The sequence below is a fragment of the Vicugna pacos genome, chromosome 2, assembly GCF_048564905.1.
Source record: "Vicugna pacos chromosome 2, VicPac4, whole genome shotgun sequence".
NCBI lineage: Eukaryota > Metazoa > Chordata > Mammalia > Artiodactyla > Camelidae > Vicugna > Vicugna pacos.
Genome location: NC_132988.1, coordinates 49,596,641 through 49,622,173, shown reverse-complemented (window position 1 = coordinate 49,622,173; position 25,533 = coordinate 49,596,641). Strand labels below are relative to the sequence as shown.

Below are 25,533 nucleotides of genomic sequence, written 5' to 3'. Positions count from 1 at the left end.
GAGAAAAGGGAAAAAAAATAAATCTACCAGAAAAGAGTTTTAGAAAAGTGAGAGGATACAGTGATTTGTTCAGAGAAAAAAGAAAAACTTTTAACAAGGGTGCTTGAGCTTGGGCATAAATATACTCTTTTTTTTAAAATTTTTTTTGATCCAACTATTTTATTTATTTATTTACTTACTTATTTATATTTTGGGGGAGGGATGGAGGTCATTAAGTTCATTTTATTTATTTATTTAATGGAGGTACTGGGGATTGAACCCAGGACCTTGTGCATGCCAAGAACACACACTACCACTGAGCTATACCCTCCCCCCATAAATAGACTGTTGAAGAAAGATATTGAACTTTCAACTACTGGAGTTCAAGGTATATGAAAGAGTCAGGAGACTAATTGTCCAGTAGGTCAAATTCACTGTGAAAAGCATGCAATCTGAGATAATAAGTTTATATGAATCTGATAGATGGCTGGGTATAGGAAGAAAGGAATCTTTAAGATATAAAGTACTATCTTGCATATACAGCATTTCACAGTTTACAAAGCACATTCATATGTTGGCGCCTTCATTTTCTTTTGACCTTTATAATATCCTCATGAGTAAAACAGAACAGTTATTGGCATCCTAATTTTAGAGATGAGGAGAATGACAACCCAAGAATATAAATGACTTGCTCAGTGTCACCACACAGGAGGTGCTGGGATTAGGCTCCTTAACAATTTACTGAACACCTATTTTATAGCAGGCGGGGACTGTGCTCAGAATCAAGGACAGAAATATAAACACAAGAATCTCCATGTTGTCGGCATTCATCCGAAACAGAACATCCAAGATTCAAACTTCAAGTCTATGCTGACTCCCATCTGCCCTTTCAGAATGACTCTCCAGCCTCTCGCCCTGCTCTCTGTCCTGAAGCCGTCCTGAATGGGCCACCTCTACAGGCTTCTTGTCCTCTGGTTTCCACTTGAGATGGACCCTAGGGGGATTTCAGGGGAGAAAGGAGGCAGAAGGCAGGGTGTTTATTCCTCTGATACCCCTCTGAGTGATCACCTTAAGCTGTCAGTGATCTTCAAGTGGAGGACACAGCTCTTCTCAAGAAACTAACTCTATTCCCAGGTTCTAGTAACTGCTCCCTCCTCTCCATCTTTGGTCCAGGGTTGGTAACAACTTTGTCATTACTGCTCCCTCGTTCATGCGTTACTTTTATACCCTATTCACACCTTATAAATAAATCTTCCTGAAATTATTCCAACCTGAGTGATCCATCTGTTTCCTACTGGGATCATAACTGATAGGGTCATTGGTGCTGGAAATGGTCATAGAAAACAGACTCCAAAAATGGAATTTAATTGGTTTTTCATGTATTCAAAGTATGGGGAAATGGACATTGGTTATCCACAGGTGGGCTGCATTTTTCAGTGAAGCGCAGAACATGGAAGGGCTCTACAAGATCAAGGCTGTGTTGGAAGCTTTCCTGCCACTTGGTCCTTGTGACCCAGCAGTCCTAGTGGAACTGGGAGAGCTTGGCAGACAGAGATGCTCCTCTGGCAAGCCCTGATCGGAGAATCACAGTGCAGACCTCTAAGATGTTAGAGTAAAGCCGTGCCTTCTTTAGTCATTAACTATTCTTTATCTCAAAAGCAGTTTCTTGCTTGTTTCTAGGTCCTTGTAGAGACTTATCTTGTGCCCCGGGACATAAGTGACTGTGAGACCATGCCCAACATGAACTGGATGTTATCTGATCCAGCAAGCTATAAAACCAGCTGCTCACATCATTCCATCATTAGGTTGTACATACAAGAACAAGCCCGCACCAGTCTTAAAGACACAAACAAACTGCTGTGGCAGTTGATTTAGACTCCCATAATCTAAACCTAATACTTCATCTCTTTTCCCTCAACAACAATGAGGCTTCATGGGCAGCTTCCCACAGCCAGCTGTGAACAGCACCAGCCCGCTACACAATCCTACTCACAGTGAACTTGAAGCATAATGATAAAGATAAATCATCCAAGTGGGCAGAACGTTTGAGTGTAGTGTTGAACTTCACGCAGAAGTGATGGCCTGAGATATACATCTACACTAACTCATGAATGGGTGCTAAAAAAGTCAGCCAGATGGTCAGAGACTTCCAAAAAACAAAATTAGAAATTGGTAGCAAAGAGATCTGGGAAAAAATACACAAATGGATCACATGTAAAAAGGCACAGAGTGTGAAGATAACTCTGTTTCATTAGGTCCCATAAGAAGCTATCACCAAGGACAGTGATAACAAAGGAAGCAAGAAGACCCGACTATAAATGTCTCTTGGTGTCTTTCATTAGCCACCCCAATGTTTGCTTAATGGCCCATATACAAAGAGGTCAGAGGAGTGGGGATGGAGACTGACTATTCATGGATTCAGGATTCTCTTTTTCTACCAAGGGTGATCTGGCTTATCAACACTGAAGAAGCCCCAACCTGTCAAAAGCCAAGGTCAATCCTGAGCCCCCCAAAAGACATCATTGTCCAAAGGGTCAAGACGGTCCAGTTGGCCATATGCAGCAGCAGGATGATTACACTGGACCCTTCCCATCATAAGGTGGTATCCGTCCTTCCTCTAGCCCTGAAAAGTCAGTCTCAGCTCACTACAACCAAAATCAAGCTTCACAGGAGAAAGGAGAAATTAATCTTATTTTTAATGATATAACCAAATATAATTCAAATGCATTTAGTCTCTAGACATTTGGTTTCAAGGAAAACTTCGTAATATTTTCAAAACTCTTTGCCAATGAAAAGAATCCTTAGCAAGAAAATAAAAGTTTCCAGAAACCTTGAAAATTCTTTCCTCTCCTTCCATCTCTTCTGTGAAATGTGAGTGAAGTTGTTTAAATCTTCAGGAGTTGAAACTGTCTTGCATTTTTAGTTTGGGACCATATATTTGACTGTCTTAAAAAATTAATTTAGAAATCTGGGGGGGTTTTCAAGAAAGTATGCGACCATTTTGCAATGGAATTTGAAGTATATCCTAATTAAGTATTTACAGTTATCCTAATGGACTACTTATGCCACTCTGAAAGGATGCCTACTGTTACTACAGATGAGGAAGGCATTAATGCTCTGATACATTCGGGAAGCAGGGTATCATTTCTCATAAAAAGCTTGCATAATGTACTCCCCAGCCCAGGCAACTCTCAGTTACTGAGAAGTCTCTCAAAGGGAGTCAGAAGGCACCAGGACATTGGTTAAGTTTTAATGTAAGTTGAAGAAATTTGTTGCCAGGCTTCTGCAATATCATGTTCCCCAAAAGCAGAAATATCTACCCTGCTCAGCATCATCTTCCTGAATAATTCAGATGAGGAAACAGGGGTAGGATGAGGTGCAGTAGAGGAACCCACCCCATGCAGCAGCTGCCTGTGGGGTAATTACCATTTGACATGAATTATGTGAAAAGAACTGAAATATAGAAGAGCCCACCCAAGGTATCACAAGCGACTGACTGACTGGCCCTGCAAAAGATGAGGGTATGCTCTCTGATCCTCAGAGATCTAGGAACGCAAGTCTCTTTAAGGCAAGAAGCTCGGGGAAAATGCTAAGAAGCAAGGGATGACCGATGACAGGAGCAACTGCAGCCACCGCGACAGAAGAAGCATTTAGGATCACTGTGGGGATGTGAAGAAATGAGCAACCTGCCAGCAGAGAAGAAAGTGAGCAACAGTGGGTTAGAGAGCGAAGCAGGTTCTCCGAGGAGGCGACCAACTCTGGTCTACACTCCAGTGGCTCAGAAAAACAGAGGTCATCTCTGTTTTGTATGTGGAGAGTGAGGGGTGAGAACCATACAAGGGTAAGGGTCCCAGGACTTCACTCCCTCTTAACAATGTCACTGTGACACTGTGAAGATCTGCTCACCAGCTTAAGAAAAGAAATTTGATTGTGGCGAATTGAGCATGGCAGACACAGGATATATCAGTGAGCCCAGACAAAAACAAGACAAGTCATTTCATCTTCACAACAACCCTATGTGGCTATTAGCTCCCATTTAACAGATGAGGAAACTGAGGTATAAAGACATTAAGTAACTTGCTCAAAGTCATACCTGTAGAAAGGAGCAGAGACGGGATTTAAACAAACTACACCCGTGATCCCTGGGAAACGCGGGGTTTTATTTTCTCTTACTCACTCCTGTTCATCCAGTATCTAGCACTGCAGGGACTCTGAACATCGTTGTCTGAATAAATGAAAGTGCAGATATAGTAAAAGTACTTTTTCTTTCCTGACAGGTTCACAAATCATTGTCACACGAAGCATCTATTTCAATCTTTCCAGAGAGCAAACATATGGGCATTTACACAACGTGGGAAGTATGTGCATAGAAAAATGGTTATTAATCAATTCCAAGTTGGATCATCTACATAAAAAAAAAAACCCTCTGAAAGTGCGGAAGCATTTTTGTTGTTCTTTGTTTGTTTTCTCACCAATTCTTTAAGGTCGTGGAGCCAGATCAAAAGTTCCTGGAAGACAGGTTTTTTGTTTTGTTTTTTGTTTTTTCATTTCAACCCAGAGCTTAAAATTAGTAGGTGTTCAATAAACACTTCTTTTAAATAAATCACGCAGAGAGGGGACTTGTTTTGCTGAACTGAAGGGAGGAGTGGAATGCCAAGGTCACATTCTAGTCAGCAGCTGTCAGTGCCTCCACTTCCATCCCAGTGACCACCAAGGGGCAGAAGAGTTTTATCAGCAGACATCTTGCATCTAACCTAATGAGACTTCCACGTTTTTCAGAAGACTGTTGGAGGAAGAGGCCATAAAAATAAGGATAGTAGCAACTAACACTGCTGAGTGCTTCCCACTTTCAAGGGACTCTCCTAAACCTCTAACATCCCATCACAGATGAAGCGATGTGGGCAGTAGAGTGGAAGAGCCTGACCGAAGCCACACGGCTAGAGACGGAAAAGCCACTGACCTCAGATGGCTGGGCTCCTAAGCCCAAGCAAGGAAAGGCAGAGAAGGCTGCTTAAGAGACCTGAGTTTTTTCAGATAAGAAATTCAGAGTTCAGTAGTGTATTGCTGTAATACTGGGTTATTTCATTCCTGTTGCCAGTCTCCATCCTTGAAGGTGCCACTGATTCTAGTTCCTGTGGTTTTGAGGAGCAAACACTAAGCTGATGTTCTGGGGTTTGCTAACACTTCAGACACACTTAAAATAATACCTCCAATACTTGAGGGGAAAAAATACCATCCTACGCTTTCAAATCTACTCCATATAATCTGTTGTTTACAGACCACAATACGGATGGAAAAGATACAGTTGTCCCTTCCTGAGTTTGTTACATTTAATAAAATTTAATTTTAGAATGAGAGGCTTATTTGAGATTACTGATACTTATTTAAAGGTTAGAGCATAGTAACACTTATTTTAAGGAAAGAATCTTCTGCAATGTCATTTCATACAGGCATCCACTATGCCCAAGCTACTCTGACCTTCTTTCAATCCCTAAACCCTACCAAACTCTTTCCCACCCTAAAGACTTTGTGCTGCTGTTTCCACAACGTTCTCTTCCTTGATCTTTGCTTAGATAGCAGCTTCCTACAGTTCAGATTGTAGCTTAAATACACCCCGATCACCCAAACTAAAGTAACCACCCAGACATCCTCACATCCTCACGTTCTAGTTCCCTGCACAGCATCTGGAACCCTATAATGCTGCACTGCATGTCCACTGGAACAAAGAGAGCCCAAGATCAGAAACATTTTCTAATTTGCCACAGTATCTCCCGTGTGTAGAACAAAGACAGGATTGAGCAGGTGATCACAGGATACATGACAATTGAATGAACAACAGAATCAAAAACTGAATACCATCCTCCTACCCTTTAATATGGCTTCACTAATTTGACCTACAGACCAAGATGTCATTCAGAACATGAACTCCTACCACAAAAGAAGACTCAACTTAAGATTGCCTTTATTGCTTTAATATATAACTTGCATGACTGAAATTTTGATCAAAGTCATGAAAACCATCAAGAATCCAGAGAAATTTTCTGCAAAAGTCATGCTTTCCCAGTAAAGGGTTTTTGCAATTTTACTTTCCAAATGTAAAACAATCTCTAGATTTAAGTGTTTGTTTTGCAGCCTAGAAAATTACTGACGATCCCTCACTTCAGTTTTTCTGACATGTATTTTATAACATAGTAATAAAAGTAGATGAATTAAAAAGCATCAGACCAGAGACCTGAACCTTCAGGTTTACTGAACTTTCAAAGGTAATCTTTAATGGTGTTTTCTTAGCTTTTGAATTTTTTTCTTTAACCTGCCTTCACTAGATTGCTATCAAGGTTTAATAAAGCCATGCTCATTAAGCAACCTGATGTTCCTACGTAGAAGATTCAACCAATTTTGCTCTTTTTTTTTCCACTTTTAATGTTCTGATACCTGATGACAGAAATAAAAAGCAAAACAGAAAACCACTTTTAAAAAATTGGGCTCTCTCCTTGTGACTGCTAAGATCTCAAAAGTTACAATGAACTGGGCCGCTGATCAACACGGTGAGCAAAGTTAAAGACAGGAGACAGTCACCACTTAATTAACAAAAATGAAGAGTCATTAACTTAATTGCACTGAGAGCCTCAGAAAGGAACTGAAATCCCCTATCTAGAAAGCAAGCATACAGTAAAATCATGTTTCACCACCCAATCAATGATCTGACTGGAACCTGAGAGTTCATTTATTAAGAGTGAACACTTAATTTGGTCTTTAAACACCTTCAGTTATTCTTTCTTCACTAAGATTATCAGTGAAATATTGACGGTTATAAAAATTTTATGTGTGACCAAGACATTTGTCTCGGTCACAAAATTGAATAGAGGGAATATGTAGGCAGATAAATACCTACAGGGGTGTGTGTATGTGTGTGTGTGTGTGTACCAATTTGCTAATGCTCTACTACACAGTGTAGTGGCATCAAATTCAAAAAACATTTTGGCAAGACCACACTTCACCTGCATGATACTTTAGCTTTGTGTTCTTTCTAATTTAGGATCCTTATTTTGAAATATATAGAATAAGCATAACATGGAAAATAGAATACAGAATAAACTTTACCTCCCCAAGTACTTCTTCCTGGGACATGAACTGTATTTATTACAATCAAACACCTCATGCTTTGGCAAGTTTTCCATCATGCGATCCACTGAGTAAAAATTACTCACCAGGTCTTGATCCAATATTCCCAAACCGCAAGACGGAGCATGTAAAGAACATAGCACCACGTAAATATTTTCAAGTGAGCTAATAGCAGAGATTAAAAAGTAAAAATAAAAGGAAGAGGTCTATCTTGGCAAGTCCAGTGTCTATGACATGGGCATCTTTTATAACTCAACCTTAAAAAACTTGAAAAGGCTGATATTAAAGACACAGCAGCGATAGAATATGTATTTACATTTTTCCATTGCTTATGCTGGTTGGCTTCTGGGCTTTCTACACAATAGAATCCAGCAACTCTTTCTGATGCCCAGAATTAACTTACTTGAACCTCTTCATTTTTTCCTTATTTTTCAAAAGAAAAATATATTGGCATTCATTCTCAATCTTTTACCAATCAGCATGTATGACAGAGCAACCCAGCAATTCTTCATTATACTAATGGGGGGAAAATTAACTTAACATCAAGCTTAATTGAGTAAAACCTCACTAACTCTTCTAAATAGGGACAAGTCCTGCTTGATTAGTGAAAGCAATTTAGTATAGAACACGTTTCGATAAATACGCTATTATTGCTTTCCAGAACTCATGCTAATAAACAGCTCCTACAGCAAGCACAGGGTATGATAGAGGTCCTTCAGAAAACCTGCCACACTGCATGGTAACAGTTATGTAGCATCTTAATTACATAATAACAACCCGATGTTTCTTCAGATAACTTAAAATCTTTAGGTGCATCTTGCTGACAAATTATTTCAAAAGTAATTTTCATAGATGATGCCAAAGTAGTCTACAGTCTAGCCTGTGAGCAAAATACTGACAAATCACAGGCTCTCCACGGTGACAGATTAGAGTCAAAATTAATGATGTTTCACTCTGCAGGTAATCCTCAACTCACTACAAGCTGCACCCGAAAAGTTCATTTTGTATGTTCATTGTTGGAAATCAGAACTGACTAGAGCCATGCTCCCATTAGTGTCATGTCTATGGACAGAACACAGGGTTGGGACTCCAGACCCTGGAGGGGATCTCATTGGTAGCCCTGCCATTTATTATCTGTGTGACCTTGTGTAAGTTATTTAACTTAACTGAGTTAATTACATCTGTAAACAGACTTACTACCTATGTCACGGGACTGTTGTTGGAATTAAACATCATAACCGTAAGGCACCTACCACAGTGCTCTCCACTCTCACCCCTGGGCCTTCATTTGCTTCTATCAAGCATCTTTCTACATCAGAGGGGAAAATGCGGAGGCTGCAGAGGCGCTTCAGTGGCTTCATGAACCCCTTTAAATTGCATGTGAGAATTGGTGGGTCTGTATACTCCTGTTGCCAAAGTTCACACGCTTCATCAAACAGCTTCTTAAGGGGAACGATTACAAGGTGGCAAGGTCCTACAGGGGCACTCCCTAAATTTTTAAGAATCAGAAATGGCCAAATGCTTAAAAATAATAATTTGAAGTAGTCTCTGCATCCAGGTTACCATTTCATCCAGTCTTATTACTTAGCAACCTCCCACCCATCCTTCAAGATTGAAGGTACAAGCAGCACCTGCTCAGAAAGCATCTGTGACCACCTCACCTGCATCACCTCTCACCCCGACATGTGCCACGTCTGTCTCAGCACAGCAACCTGCGTGCTCACCACACAGCACAGTAACTATTTGCACATGGATGTACGTGCCTTTAAGGAATTCCAAGTACATGGATGCTTGGTAAGGGGAGGACTTTTTTCTCACGAAAGTGTATTTATATTTTGATTTCATTAAAAGTAGTCATTTTAATTGATGAGAAACATGCACATTAGCAAGTAACTGGGCTTTGTTAAAAGAACTTAGAATTTGACAGATGTAAATTCAAATAAATCCGAAATGCTCTGAAATTCAGCTCAGAAATGGAGATAATCACACCTACTGACCAAGGTTGCACCTGAGTAATACTTGTCAGGTATTGAGTATACCCCCTGCACATGATCCAGACCACCAACCTCACACCCCTAACCACCACCATTGCTGCCAGTGCTGCTCATTACTCAGCAGTGACAGGTAATGGAAATCTAACATGCTTGCTCTCCGCCTGACGCAGGACACTCTGCCGGACACTGACCATGGCTCAGAGAAAAGAAAACCTATGCAGGGACAGCTTTCGGGAAGTGGAGTGCAAAGTGCTATTTCTGGAACTTTGTACACAGGAGCAGGCTACCTTCATATGTGACCGCCTGGTCCCCAGAACACTCCAAAGGTAGCAGGCATGCCATTCTCCAGCTCTGCAGCAGTGGGGTTCCACCCAGGTGGATTCTGTCTCCACCGCCCACCTATACAGAGTATGACTTGAATTTGTGAGTCCGAGTTGAAAAGGTCAACACTTCCATCCCTGAAAGGGAGGACATAGGCCCAGGGCTGAGAACTCTGCCTTTCTGCCCAGCAATCTGCTATCAGCTTGCGTCACCTTTTAGGTGAGAGGAACGGAGAGGAGCAAGAACCTCTTCCAGGCCTTTTCCCCCGGCCCCTCCCCCACACTCCCTCACTGCCGCCTCCCCCTGCCTGAGGTGGAGGCTGTCCCACACACACGCCCTCCCCTCCACCCACAAGCACTTTCTCCACCTTGCCTTCCTTTTGGGGATCAGCAGCTCCACCAGAGTTCTAATTCCCTTTTAGTTTCTTGTCTGGGAATTGGCTCCATCCGACTGCTGACCTGACTTCCATTCTCTCCTGCGTCTTCAGCCTCTCTGTCCACTCAGCCTTCCTCTCTGTCCGAAACCTCCCTTCGATTAACAAAATCCTGAATCCTGATACTCTACTAAACTGCTTTTCTTCCTCATTTTTTCCCCTTCAACGGCAAACTCCTTGAAATAACTCACTTTTCTAGTCTTCTTCTGTATCTGTTTATTAAATCTGGCCTTTTCTCTCCTTATAGCCCATTACAGCACAGTAATTCCTCCAAAAGTAGCTATATCTAACTTCAGAGCATTGAAAACTTACATATTCTTTACTCAAGCCTATTTGAAAACACCAAGGAAGGAGTTATTCAGCACACACACAGCACCATTTCAAATGCCCTCCAGACCTCTCTTCCTGGCCATTATTTCAGCTGTCAGAGCAGAACTTCCCATCTCCTCTTCCTTGAAAGTTCTTTCAAATTTTTCTTCCCCCTCCCTATATATGAGGTCTCCGTCTTCAGATAAACTTGTTATTCTGGAAGCTGACCAATCATTCTCATCCATTACTCCATGCTGGGCAATGCTTTTGAACAAAGACATATTATCAAGAAGAGTCCACTAAATAAAGACTCGAGGTTTTCTCTATTTACAGCTGGAAGCATAGCACCCCTCCACCCCACCCCGGTCCCCGGCCATTTTCTTCTGCGTTCCTCTGTGATGCCCCTGAGGACAGAGCTGCCTGTCGCACAGGACTTGGTGCACCAGCGTCTCTTCTAACCACCCTTGACACTGAGAGATTTGATCTGCAGGGAAAGCAAATCAACCCCAGAATTCAATTCAACTGCCTTCACAGCCTTTATTCAAACTTGCCATTTGGTTTTGTTCTCTGCAAACTTCCATGAAATCCCTGCTCTCCTCAGTTAATCTGGAAACCTTCATTAATATAAATCTTGGCTATAAATTGCTTCAAGTATAGTCAGTTTACAACGTTGTGTCAATTTCTGGTGTACAGCATAATGTTTCAGTCATACATATACATACATATACTCCTTTTCATATTCTTTTTCATTATAGGTTACTACAAGATGTTGAATATAGTTGCAGCAACATGGATGGACCTGGAAATCATCACTCTAAGTGAAGTAAGCCAGAAAGAGAAAGAGAAAGAAAAATATTTCCATAGTCTTGAAAAAGTCTTCCTTGCCATTTCAACAAGTGTCAGAATAAGTTTTTCTTTAATACAAATCAACAGGAAAAAAGACAAACAACTCAACTAAAAATGTGTGAAAAAGATGAACAGGAAACACAAAGGCAAACTTATGGCCAATAAGCATATAAAGAGATGCTCAACTTCACTAGTAACCAGAAATATACAGAGGCCAATCACAGAAAGAGACCATTTCAAACTCATTAAATTAGCAATAGATTGTTTTTAAGTCTGAAATTTCCAAAACTTGCCAAAGATATGGAGAAAATGTGACTTCTCTTCAGCTTCTGATGAGAGTGTAAATAAGTATAAGAGTTTGGAGACCAATGTGCTGTTGTTATTCAGTAAAATTACGTATGTGCATATCCTATGATCCATTTCTTACAAGTCTAGCTATGTACCCTGACCTTTCTCACAGAGTTTCTGTGAGACAGTTAAGCCCTAATGCCTTAAGGCATCCATACATATAATAAATTATTTTATGTTCTATGCATACGTAATGGTACTATGTACCGTCCTTAAGAGATGAGAGAAAACACTCACATAAATCATTTTCTATGGGACTTACTTGTCTCACAAGACTTCAGTTGAGAAAAGCTCTAGATCAATGATTCTAAATCTGCAACCATCCAAGTGTCACCCAAGGGCATTTAGAAATATGAGGGTAATGGGGCTATTTTTTTGGTTGTCATTAATGACTGAGTGTTACTACTAATAAATAATACCCTGGAAGCCAGAAGTCATTAATAACCTACAATGCACAGAACACTTTCGCACAAAGAATTGTTCTGTCTGAAATGCCATTAGCACCCAGCTCACACACAGGTACACTGAGACATGTATAAGAAGGTACATTGCAGGGATGTTTGTTAGAGCAAAAAGCTGGGAAGAAAAAAAAATTATTAGTGTCAAGAAAATGAACTAAGATCACACAGATAAAATGAATGAATTAAAACTACAAGGACTAAAGCATGGGCCCCCAAAAAGCAAATTGCCCAATGAAGTGTCCAATATATCTTCTTTACTCAGCTTGAAAAATGGAAAACAATCCAGTGTATTATTTATGGATATACAGATACATAGCAAGAATATAAAAACATGAATAGATATGGTAAGATTAAGTTCATGATAATGATACTGATGAGATGTACACATATAATGGAATACTATAAAGCAATGAAAATGAGTGTACTACTACTACAAGCAGCAGTGTGAATCAATTTCACAAATGTAATTTTGAACAAAAGGCGGCAGATAAAAAAGATTACATTCTCCATGAAAAACCTATGCATTGTACAATGTTAGAACTCATAGTAGCAGTTTCCTTTGGGAGGAAACAGTGTAATCGCTGGGTGGGTAGGGGTGGGGAGCAATGGAGGCTTCTGAACTGCTGATGAATATAGTCTGTTTCATGGTGTAGGTGGTGGTTCCACGGATGGATTTACTGGGAAGAATTCATAGAGCTATATAATGATGATCTGTCCACTATTCTGTATGTATGTTCTGCCTCAATAAAAATGTTTATTTAGAGAAAATTTAATCATCTTTCCCACTTCTTCCTGAGTTCTCTTTCTGACTGATTCATATCTGTTAATCATACCAGAAGTTTTTCTGAAAAATAGGCTCACACCATCATTTTTGATCTTTCAACTCCAGCAGACCAACTCTTGCCAAGATCAACTGATACCAACTGGAACTTTTATCAAATGTGTCTTTCCTTCTTTCCCACCAACATCAAACAGATCTTCTGTTTTCTCTCTTGCTCTGCATTTTGTTAATCAAGTTAGAAACCAAGACATTTTTGGCATCCTATCCTAATAACTCACAGAAGCTTGCTGTCCAAGTAGTACTCTTTGAATTTTTAAAGATTCTTTGGTAAACAACACACGGGATAGAAATCAGTCAGGATATTGCTGTTAATTTCTAGGGAGACTGAGAGCATTTCTCTGGGAATGTCTTGTCTTCTAACGCCTTTTCCTTCTTTTCTTTTTTTTTTACTTTAAAATATTTTTATTCAATAGAAATTAAATTGTGTGTGTGTGTGCGTGTGTGTGTGTGTGTGTGTGTGTGGTTACATACAGAGGCAAAGAAACCCCCAAAATTCTACAAGTTATATCCAGAACTCAAATTTTTAGAATATTTTAACTATGCTCACATGGACCTGAAAGCACGCATTAATGGATTAAAATTATGAACTCTATAAAAATACTAACCATTTAAATGTTTATCAGATGAGTAAATAAAATATTCCCTTTTCATTTGGATATCATAGCAGTCCCTGAGACCCATAAGTAACTATCCTTCAGATAGATTTATTAGTACAGATTTGGATACATTTCAAAGCAGTTTCATATACATTATCTTATTTGATTCTCCCATCTGGCCTAGGGGTTGGTAGAACCGACTCTTTCTGTATGAATTTTCTGTGTCAGTGGCGACGCCGCCAGCCTCTCTGTGTGAGAACAGGGATGTCCGAGCTGGACAAATGAGTGGCTAATTTAAGAAACAACAGTAACCCTAAATCGTCCTCACACTGGGTATCAACTAAAATGCTTCTGCCAAATTTACATATCTGGGACATGGTTTTATTTGGAACAGCAAAAGTTGTTCCTAATGGATGGTTTTCCTTTCTGGCAAGTTGCTCTGGCTGACACTGCAAACCTCTTCATTTTAGTTCTGATTTAACTTAGGTTGCATGCTCTATCTCCAGTGGTGTGACTCTAGGTCACCTTTCAAATTATAATTTTTACATTTTGTATCACTGAATCTTTCTCATCTTTATAATTTATTTGTATAAAATGTCTGTATCCAGACTTAAAAAGTTAACAGCACTGACTACAGACCTAAATTCAATTTTGAAAGATTTTATGCACCCCAATTATTTCAATAATATAACAATCAAATACCTGTCATACATAATTAAGGTACCATTATTTTAATGTCCTTTCAAATGAACTGAATGTGTCCGAGTGTGACAGATACAACTGGACTGATGAGTGTGTAGCTGAACAACTCTGACAGAGAATCTGGTGCAAAAACTGATAATACCATTCAAATGGCAACTTAAGTTGGACTTTAAAGTTTTACTTCAGTGAGAGTAAATGTTTCAAGTTCTCCTAGTCTATCAGACAGAGGTCAATGGCTGGCTTGCAGGCATTTACATTCAGAAAGTTGTCTTTATTACCAAATAGCCTTCAAGTTTTAAAAATCAAACTTTAGTTTCTAGGAAAGGTACTCAAATTTCAAAAAGGATAAATAATAAAGATGAGAAAGCATGACATTCTATGTTTTTATCCTCTCATTGTGTTACTCTATCCTAATGAAAAAAACACAAATAGATTCAAAAGCCCTTATGGCTTCGTACGAGAAGACCGCTTCTAAGTGATGATCTGTAAATAATTTGCATATAGATTTAAAAGTTAATCCCAGAGAAATGAAAATTGTTGTGATAGGGTTGATGAGATCAGTATGATGAAAAACTAAGGAAAGTGAAGAAAAAAATTTGCTGAAAGAAAAGAGGAGGAAAATATATATTTATCACACCCATATAATGTCAGAGACATTGTTATATAGTTGGCCCCTAACAAAATATTTTCACGAAAAAATATTAATTTAAGGATTTTGGCTCCTCATTTTACAGGTGAGCAAACAAAGACTTAGAGATGTCAATTAACTTTCCCCAGACCACACAGCTAATATATTTAATTGCTAAGACATGAACACTGACCCATGTAACTCCAAAGCCCTTGCTTCCTCCTCCCAGTTGCCCTGCAAAGGAAAGGAGATTCCAGGAAAGTAGTAACTAAGGAAATGGGAAGAAGGATAGTCTCACATCACAGAAACCATCTAATGAGTCATTCCAAGAGGGAAGAAATAAGTTCCAGCGAAAAATCTGCCTTTATATTCCTAGCATTTAGCCAATAATGAGTGAGAAACTACAGGAATGCTTCAGAAAGAATGAGAATGAGTGTTAAGAACATAGCCTGCTACCTAGAAAAATCACTTGTACCGTTCCAAAAAGAAATTTCAGAGAATAAGTAGTGAATTTTTTAAATTATAGACAATTAAATATTTGAGGAGCCGATGAATAAGAGGAGAGAGCACGTAATGACTAGTCAGCAAGCGGAAAGAGCAGGCAGTGCAGTGCAGGGTAACAGTTAACCATCCTAGGAACCAGGACTCCTGGGCTTCCTAACTTGGTGCCAAGTGGCCTTGGCCAAGTTCCTCGGCTTCTCTGTACATCAGTTTCCCATCTTTAAGATGGAGATAGTGACTGTACTCACCTTATACAGTCATGACTCTGAGAAGTAAATGGGTTAACATACGTAAAGCACATAAGACAATGTCCGATGTGTAGTCTCATTTCAGCGTTAGCTGATGTTTCAAGATGTTGGGCCATGTCGGGAAGAAGAGGCTTCAGAAATCTCGGGGAGTAGCAAAGTCAAGAAAAATGGAGTATTTTAAAGAAGAAAAGTCTTGTGATGTGTGTAGACATGGAGAGAGGAAAGATTCAGGAGAGACAGATGAAGACAGGAAGAGGTTATGGGAAAGATGAGCACATTCGGAGGAACTGGCCTTAAAAAAGGGAAAAGGATACAAGTTTTGACACAAAAGGGACGCTGGAGAACAGATGAGGGGGACACAAGCGAGGACACAGAGCACTTTTCAGGAAGTGACTGAGGAGGTGAGACAGCAAAGTTCACAGAGATTCCAAATAACCTTCGCAGTTTCCTCATAAAAGGAAGACAAGGTCGCAGGAAGAATTTTGTAGAGTAAGGAAAAACTTTTTGGAACAATTAGTCTTGACAGTATGAACAGGTGTTCGTTAAAGATGAATAAAAGCATCATCAGTATCAGTGAAGTGCAGGCTAAATTCCTAGTGGATTCAGGTACAAATTTTCACGATTTTCAAAACACACAGACTAGAGCCTGATAAACTAGGCTGAGGGGAGCAGGGAAGCACTGAGACGGATCTAGTGAGACAACAACCTCCGCCAGCAGCCGAGGTGTACTCAGGGCTCCTCCTCCCCGGGGGCGGGACATCGCCTGCCGCTTTCTTATAAGCACCTGTCAGTCAGGATCAATGAAAACCACTTCTTACACAATTACAGTTTTCAATTTTAACTAATTGTTAGTACGACCACATAAAAGAGAGTAACTGACTTCTGTTTCTAAATCCTGTGATGTTCAAAAACTATATGATTTAAAATAGTAAATAGGTCTTTGGTGAAATATGGCAGGCTAGACAAACATTTTTTTCTAGTCCCTCCTGAAACTTCCCAAAATAAAAGACTAAAAAAACCATAAAGTCACAAGGACAGAAAGATTGGAAGATGAGAGCGCTGAGATATTTATTTTGGAAGACGAAAAGAAGAGGGTGAGTTCTGGCTTCACAGAGCGAAAAAGTCAACAAGAAATAAAGGGATGCAGAGCCCAGAACCTCAGAAAAGTTCAGGCAACGGAGGTGCCAAGTCTCTCTGAAGGGGGCAGGGAAAGAGTGGAACTAGAAGTAAGGGAATTCGTTGTAAGTTTATTTAGGGAGCAATTAAAACCCCAGATTATTGTTCCCAAGCCAAGACAGCAGGGCAACCACCCCAAATAATGACTGGAGATTTACCCTCTAGGGAAACTGAACCAGAGAGACCCTCGATTCAAGGACACAGAGCAGGGGCAGAGGGTACAGCTCAAGTGGCAGAGCGTATGCTTAGCATGCATGAGGTCCTGGGTTTAATCCCCATACCTCCTCTAAAAATAAATAAATAAACCTAATTACCTCCTCCACCCAAAAATAAAATAAAGTAAAAAAGGCACTGAGCAAACTGAAGCCTGGAGTAAAGTACATGAGTGAAGACAACAGTATGGAGTCAGACATTCACAGCCCCCCTTCTTCTCCCACCCTATTTCCCCATCCTTCCTTCTCCAGAATGGAGAAAAACCAACCACACAAGAGACAAGAGCAGTAGACAAGCCCCACAGATACACAGAGCTTCTGGTTTGTTTTTTGAACTTTAAAAAAAAAAAGAAAGAAAAATTGTGGTCTACACTGGAATTTGACACAACATTGTAAAATGATTATAGATCAATAAAAAATGTTAAAAAAAAGGATGCTTTCCACTGTTCTATATAGTATTTCTGTTTATTATATAACATTTCAGTTAAGTTACGGAAGGGCAGAGTTTTTCTGTTCTGTCCATGGATGACTTCTCAGTACTTAGAATAATGTCAGTGCATATTAGGTGCTCAATAAATACTTGAATCATGAAGTGTATTTAAAATCTGTTGGACCCTCATGGAGACCCAAGCACCTCAAAAATGTTATCTTTGTATTTGTAGAGTATCACTCCCTTTCAGTTATTGACAAAATAAGTCTCCCTAACAGCACCACACTTGGCAGCTAAATTCCACTTCATTGAACCTCGATTTTAAACATAAAACTCACAATAGTCAACTTCTAAAAATGGCTGATATTAATCTTTCTTCTATTAGGAAGAAAAAACAAATGACTCCTATCACTTTGTATTTAATGGTATCCTGTTTTTTTTAAGTGTAGTTGATTTACAATATTGTGTTAGTTTCTGGTGTACAGCATGGTGATTCAGTTACACATATACATGCTTTTTCATATTCTTTTCATTATAGGCTATTACAAGCTATTGAATATAATTCCCCATGCGATAGAGCAGGACCTTGTTCTTGAATGAAAGCATAGGAGGTTCACTTGAGAGAGAATGATTACGGACTACTGGAGGAATGAGCCAGGTGGGCCCTCTAGTGGCCTTGAAGAGCTAACACTCCCCAAAGTACCTGACATTCCTGAGGAAGCAATGTCTAATAAACACAGTCCTTCCAAAGCTTACACTCACAGGGGGAAGACCCACCTGTTCGTATAGATACTGAAATGCCTTCTCCCTGTGTTTGTACAATAGTCAGAGAGAGAAAGGATCCGAGCAAGTGTCACAGGGTAAGATAAGAAACATCACTTAGTGGCAATAACTGAATAACCGGAGAAATGGAATCCTTCCCTCAAAACTGTCTTCTTATTACGCCTCCATTACCTTGACCTTTCCCCCAAGACACGCATGCGCCCACATGCCCACAGCAATGCACACACACCTGCCACGTGGGTTGTGGTGCTAACATTTATCAAGGTTAGAGCAAGGGGACCAGGGAAGTTTCACACCATTTCTCTAAATATAAAATCAAGCTAACAAACTGTTAAACAAAATATCTTCTACTTCAGCAATGCTTTGGCAATTCTAGGTCTTTGATGGTTCCATATAAAATTCTACCCTCCTACCATGATAAATATGCTTTCATGGCAACAAAATTTTCAAAGATACATGTAAAATATGGTCTTTATATGACTGAATATGGACAAAATGCTGAAGGCAACTGAACTTAAACTTTATAGCATTTCTGAGTATTCTGTGATGAGCCAAAGATGAATATTAAAAAAGACAACCCTAAGTCATGCACTTCAATGATTCTGCAACATTTATTTTGTTCTTCCTATATTCCAGAACAACCAAGAATCATGTTGTTATAGTCTCGATTGTCACATAATTTGTGTTCCTTTGATAGTAATGTCAAGCTACAACTACTTTTCTTCACTCACTCTTAGATGGTTTCTTACTATTTTTAATTTGGAAAAACTTCATTGTGTTGAAAAAGCCGCAACAAGAATCATCAACCAAATTCTCAAAGCTAGACTTGGAATCCAAAATGAACCACGAGTTTTACACGTCATGTTCAATCACTGTAATGGGGTCACTCAGGTTAAATCTATCCCAAGAAAATATTAGAAAATATTCTAATTTTATTATTAAAATTAGTATCGCTCATGTTTCTCTACCCACTATCTCTTAAAGCAAAACAGATCCTAACAGTAGTTCTTAAATTCCACTGCTTTCCATTTTTTTAATGCCATAAGAAGAGAAAACTGACAATAACAGTACGATGCTCGATTTGTTTAAAATCTCTCTTCACTGGAGATTACAGTCCAGAAACCAGTCCCCAGAGGAACCAAGTGCCAGGACTGTTTACAGTTCATGTCAAGGCCAGGTGCATGGGTGTCGTCCTGGCACACCCCTTCTCTGCCTTCAGGAGGACTTCTCATTCCTAGAAGTGTATCTCCAGACTCTTAGCTTCATTCTGCTCTCTCACTGGATTGGTAGTCCACCCAGGTTCACAACTGCACAGTGTATTCTATTCAGAACATTCAACAGAATACAGTGCCACTGGTCTCCAGCGTTGATGTTGGCAAGTCTAGTGCCACTGAGCTTCCAGTTCCCTTGGATGGGATCTGTTTGATTATTCTCAAAGCTTCTTGAATACTATTTTCCTAGATATTTGCGTGGCTGGCTCTTCTTTCTCATCATCCAATTCTCTGCTGACCTCTTATGAGATGTTTCTCGATCAATCAAAGAAGCCCTCACATACCGTTTTCACATCACCAAGCCCTAAAACTTGAAAACTAAAGTCAAACTTTTGAGTCATTTCAATTTTATTTGTCCTCAGATAGCAGAGCCCTTGGGGGCAAGTTATCTTCTTCCCTCTACAAAAATTATTGTTTACTAAGTTAAGAGTTAATGTGATCATCTTGGTTCTGTTAGAGCAGTGACATGCAGAAGGCAGTCCTGCAAGGCAGACAAGAGTGCAGGCTTCAATACCAGACGCCTCAGGCCTGATTCAAGCCTCGCCATTAGGAGCTGTGTGTCCTTGGTTTTTGACCTAAGTCACAGCCTCCTCATTGTGAGAGGGCTTGTCTCCTCAGCTGTTACGTGGATCAAATGAGATCATTCATCTAAAGTTCTAGGCATCGTCCTTGAACATCTAATAAATGTTAGCTGCAATTATTATAAGAAATTATCTATTTGAACATTTCCATATTCTTTGCAAAAATCTTCCCTGAAAGCATCATTCATTACTTTGCATAAAATAATTCCCTCTCTTAGCTTAGTGCTAATACAAAACTGCCTCTTCCAATACACTTGAGATTTTCCTTAATCAGGTGGGAAGAAGTAAAAGACCGATCATGCTTTCTTTCCAGAAGGAAACTCGGGTCATTTGTGCTAATAACCTCTTCCAAATACCTTCTTTCTGCTTTTTTTTTTACTTAGCTGGCTTCCTTTTTATTTTATTTTTAATTGTTCTCTTTTATATTGTGTTTAACTTTGTAGCTTGTGGATCTGTCATTTATAAGCTGAGTGACACTGAAGATATTATTTAATATTTAAAGCTCCACTTTCTTAATCTGTCAAATGAGAATGCTGTGGACACCAATGACATCCCAGTCTCACTTTTTAATAACCACTCCTCTGCTGCATCTACATTTCCTTGGGGCCGTACAAGGGACCCAACCGTCTAAGCACTTAGACTAATTCAAGCTGGACCAAGGAGACACTTGCCAGAAATCGTGAATTTAGGACCAGATGAGGCAGGTCAATTTCCTTCTAGCTGCTGAAATTATAAAACTTGAATCTCAGGAGTTGTTAGTGGCTATGCTTCCCACTTATGAAGGAGCCAGCCCACAGTAAAAGGAAAGAATGGCTCGGAGATGTAGAAAGAAGAAAGAGAGGGAGGCTGGATGATTCCCATGGTTCCAGGTTCTTGATCTCCCTGTGGCTTGGCTGTTCCATTAGCCAGCCCATTATCTCTCCAATAAATTCTCCTTTTTGCATACATAATTTGGGATCGCTTTCCAAATAGTTCTTATACATAGGAAGTAATCCCTACTTTTAGTTCTAATAGTTTTGCTATGTAGTTCTAATATGTAGAAAATAATCTCTAATTTTAATAGTTGCTATAAAAGCTAAGGGAGATAAAAGAAGGCCCTGGCATATTACCTGGCATTTACTGTATGTTCAAGAAATGATACCTCTTAACATTATTTAGAAAATGGGAACACGCATTCTAAATCAATTAATTAATGAACACAATTTTAATAGCTTACAAATATTCTTTCAGTTTCAAAATCACTCAGAGAGATTCTTTGGTTTAGGATCTTTGAACGAATTGCAAAATAAGAGAAATGTTCTGCATTAATTTTGCTATCATATAAATCTATGTGACTCTTACATAGTTAAACAATCTTGGAGAATAATAAAGCCTCTGACCTAGTAACCTACAATTTCTTGCTTAACTCATGTGTTTATAGTAAATAGATGGAGGGAAAGTGGAAAAAGAAACAGACTTACACTCCGCTTATCCCACATATATACAGGAATAAATCTGACACAATTAAATGTGCGAAATACTGACTTGGCTGAATTCACAGCAGTCTCCATAGCGTGTCAAGGATGCAGCAGAGTGTAGAGAATTACAATACCTGTAGAGATGCCACACTGACATTATCAAAATGGATGTGTCCATTAGGCTCTGTGACAGCTGGATTTGCATAACATGTCACACCGTTGATGGCAGGTAACGTTTTAGGTTGATGAGTTTTTTCCTGAGGAGGACCAAAGTCATCATTTCCAAAGTGGGTATGACCTTTCTACACAGAAAAATAAGGGAGGAAAAGGTTACAAGAAGAAAAAAGATGGCACATACAGGCAGGAAAACAGAATTTAGTGGGTTTTATTTATATGAGAAAATTTGTATGTCTATTCTGTATGTGGTGTGATCTTTTTAGGTTTATAAAATTTCTCTCCCTTTAAGTGTATGCCCATTTATTAGATTCTGCTGCTTCTGTTTCTTCATGTCAGGGAGCATATCCTTCCTGTGCTGATGAATATGAATGGAATACAATTTATGTGCATCTGTTATTGGACATCAAAGTGCTAGTATTTACTCCAAATTCTACAATACGAATCAAGTGTTCCTCCTGTACTTAGCAATACGTTGACTCTTTTCTTTCTCCTCACATTCACAAATCTAATATCTACACTGCTCGCATAATTGTAAGAATAAAATTCCTGCCTGTATTTGCCTCTATCAGGTAGGTTTAGTGGGTAAAACAGCAAACTACACTGTTCAAATAAATGAGAAATAAAGCCCATTTACCTGACCATATGTCTTTAATAACATCTTAAGCATTCTTTCAAAAAAGAAAAGTATGTAAAATCCACCAAACACAGCAACTGCCTTCTCAACATAGTTGTCAATCTTAGGGTTGAATCCAAATGCCTAAGGGAGAAAGGAGGGCAATTCAGATAAAGCCAAGTAATTTACTTTGATTCAGTATACAATTTTCACCAACGTTCTAAGTCCATTCTTCACTCCCAGGTAATATTTGGAATTAACCCACCAAAATCACAAAACAAAAACTCTGAAATTTGAGTAATCAAACTGTAAGAGATGGCACAGAAGTCTTATAACCAAAAGAAGTCCTATTAAGTGAAGCCCCCAGAGGATCTTATAGTTTCCTAGCTATAAAACCTTCAGCAATATCTGCCTTAAAAAAGTAAAATTTTAATAGTAAAACAGCAGCAGTGATTCCTTTATTTATGAAATAACATTAGATATGGGTAATAAAGATAAATGAGACATTGATTATCCACTTCTTCCTAAAAGTAACATATTTGCCCACCATATCCAAATTTTTAAAGCAAGTATGGCAGGTCAATTGGGTTACTGTTTCCCCAAGAGAAACCCTCTTGACCTTAGAGGATCTGAATAAGTCCTAAAGAGATAAATAAACCAAAGACTGAGTCCAAGAATAAACAAGAAAAGATTCAAGATACCCGGCACACACAGACCGAAGAGGAAATAATTCATCGTTTAAAGGACAGAGGGCAAGAGCTGGAGCTTGAAGTTACATAGAGTCAAGATGCTCCTAGCAGACAAGAAGCACAAACTTAAACAAAATAAGAGGAGAGAGTAATGCGTGAAAAGCCACAGCTTTGTATCATTCCACACGTTGTGACTCTCTCCTCCGAACAGAAGTCTGGAAGGGAGGACGCCGGGTTCTTGCTCTACGTCTGTCTCTTGGGAGACCTCACACCACGTCTTCATTTTAGTGACGTCCCTGTGCCTATTTATATACAGTGTAAAAATGGCACAAAAAATACCCACTCCAAAGATCTAAGAGGTTATGAAAATAAAATGAAATAACAAAAGGGAAATAACTTTGCCAAAAAAAAGAAGAAATAACTATCTATATAAATTTGGGATATTATTAAAAAGATAGATTCTTTAGTGTTTCCACAATTCTCTGATCACATTCATAATTTCCTAATTATCACGGAAAGGTAAAAGAACATTTGTATGTGCCGTTAAAGAAGTTTCTGATTTTCCTAATAGACATTTTTATGTATAATTACATTTTCAATAAAATAGAAAACCTCAAAATCATAAAAGTACAATCTTCAGTCCACATACAGTATCAGTTTAATTTAATCTGACACAGAAATCAGATGAGCTAAAGATGCAATATATTATGTTAAATATATTACATACATACTATTACATATAATTTTTTAAATCAGATCGTGTGTTTTGTCATCCTAGCTTTGTTACTAGCTGATGAGGTGGCTACAATCAAGTCATTTAACCCCCTTGGATTTTAATTTTTTCATCTCTACAGTTGAGAGTTTGTAGTAGATGTTCTCCTAGGTCCTTTCTAAACATAATAATAGCAATAATAAAATAAAAACTATGTCTTGGAAGTTATATCCCTACTTTCACACGCAGCTGCAAAAACTAAAAGGAACTTCGGTTAAAATTTCCTAAAACTTAGGAGCTGGCGGTGGTACAACTTTCCCTTTGTTTGGAGCTTGCCCCTGCATCCTCGTGTGTGCATAGGATCCACGTGTGTAGGTATTTCTCTAGTTCCCCTTTGTGGCTCCCTCCTATTAAGGTCTCTTTCTCTTTCCCTTCTCTTTTCCTCTCTTAAGTCTCCTCCCTCAGTCTCTCTTCCCTATATGATCACATTACAGATTTGAAATAAAACATTTTTTATTATTGAAATATAGTTGATTTACAACGTTTCAGGTGTACAGCAAAGTGATTCAGGAAGTAAAACACATACATTATGTGTTGGTTATTTGAATAGCACACTATAGTCAATGGCAGATCAATAACACATTTTATCAAAGAGAAAAAGTAAGCTGCTGTTTAGTTATCAGCCCTCAATTGATTTTTATCCTACAGTCAAAAAGAACTGAAAAGGTTTGTCAACCATGTTCTAATTTATCGTCTAGTCTTCTATAGCTGTTGTAAATATATGAAGGAATTTTGTTGTGTATCTTTAGTAAATTTGACACTGCATGCTCTTTAGAAGTAAATAAATATATAAATAATAAAAGAGTGTAGAAAAATTAAATTTGCCAAATGTGAGACAGAATAGAGTTTTAAGGCCCTCCGAGGTGTCCCAGAGCTGTCTGAGCACGTCCTGGTGGCTGGCCTCCCAGAATATTAATTTTATCTCTAACACTGACTTCCCCTGCAGCTTGGGACAAGCCTTTTCATTTGCTGTGATTCAGCTTTCTCTTATCCAAAACACTATAAACCAGACCATAAAAGGCCGTGAGAATTATGGAGGCTTAAAATGTACAAAGCACCGAAACATTTAAAAGAAACAATTATTCACGGAAACAAACAGCCAACCTCCTTACCTCTGGAATAAGTTGGAAAATTGCATTTGAAAATAGAGTCCCAATAGCCAGCCCCACAAAAAAGGTCAAAATCTTAGGGAAATAAGATTTCTTTATCAACGGAGTCAAAATCAGTCCGAGGAGAGATGCCAGATTAATAATTGTCACTGACAGGAAACCATATCCCCAAACTGTGGATCAGAGGGAAAAGAGCAGAAATTAATCAGAGCAAAGGAGCCAAATGAAGTTGTACATTAAGCCTGAAACAACTTTCTTTTTTAAAAGCTTGAAACAGGTATCTTCTTTAAAACAACAAAATCTTCTCAATGAAAATTACATAGGGAGCTGAGAATATAAATACAGCATATAAATATTAATAGTAATACTGCCCATGCTTTCATCCGTCCTACATCATCATTACAGGATTAAGGACTTTATTTATAGCTTGCAGGGAATTTGGAGAGCATCTAGCATGGTGATCGTCTGAGACCCACAGGCTCCAAGCTACCTAGTCTCAGCTATGGCTCAAAGCCTAGTGTAAAACTCAGCCTTCCAGAGGAATAAGAGAGGCAGTGTGAGTTTCAGGGAGAAGGGATGGGAGGAGAGTGCAAGGCAGGGGTGGAGATGGGTGGGGATAGTTAGCTTCAAGATGACCACAGTTGTTGACACTGAGCTTGCCATAATCACTTGTCTGCAGGCGCCTGTGGACAGCACCCCCACCGTGGCGGGGGGAGCAGCACCTCAGCCCGCTTGCGGGCCCCCAGGGAGCCTCAGTGCAGTGAGCACTCAGGAAGGCAGCACAAGCCGGCAGCACAAAGCAGACACACTGCACAGCCCACCCTACCTGGCTCGGATGAAGGCAAAAATAGCCCATCCGGTGGAGACCAGTGGTGACAAAAGGAGTTGGTGCCCTCTTCTCTCCAACCCCAGGGCCTGGCTCCCAATAGGTGCT

The 25,533-nt window shown here is 39.2% G+C and overlaps 1 protein-coding gene across 2 annotated transcripts in view; it reads right to left on the bottom strand.

Moving 5' to 3' along the window:
• Positions 1–25,533, bottom strand: part of SLC39A8 (solute carrier family 39 member 8) — a 65,393-nt gene that overhangs the window by 11,071 nt on the left and 28,789 nt on the right. For both annotated transcript variants that reach the window (XM_015250877.2, XM_072939797.1), the window contains exons 4-6: positions 24,603–24,772; positions 22,051–22,173; positions 21,374–21,541 (exon numbers count right to left, since the gene is read on the bottom strand). In XM_015250877.2, the coding sequence (XP_015106363.2) occupies positions 21,374–21,541; positions 22,051–22,173; positions 24,603–24,772 (461 nt within the window). The remainder of the gene's footprint in view (positions 1–21,373; positions 21,542–22,050; positions 22,174–24,602; positions 24,773–25,533) is intronic.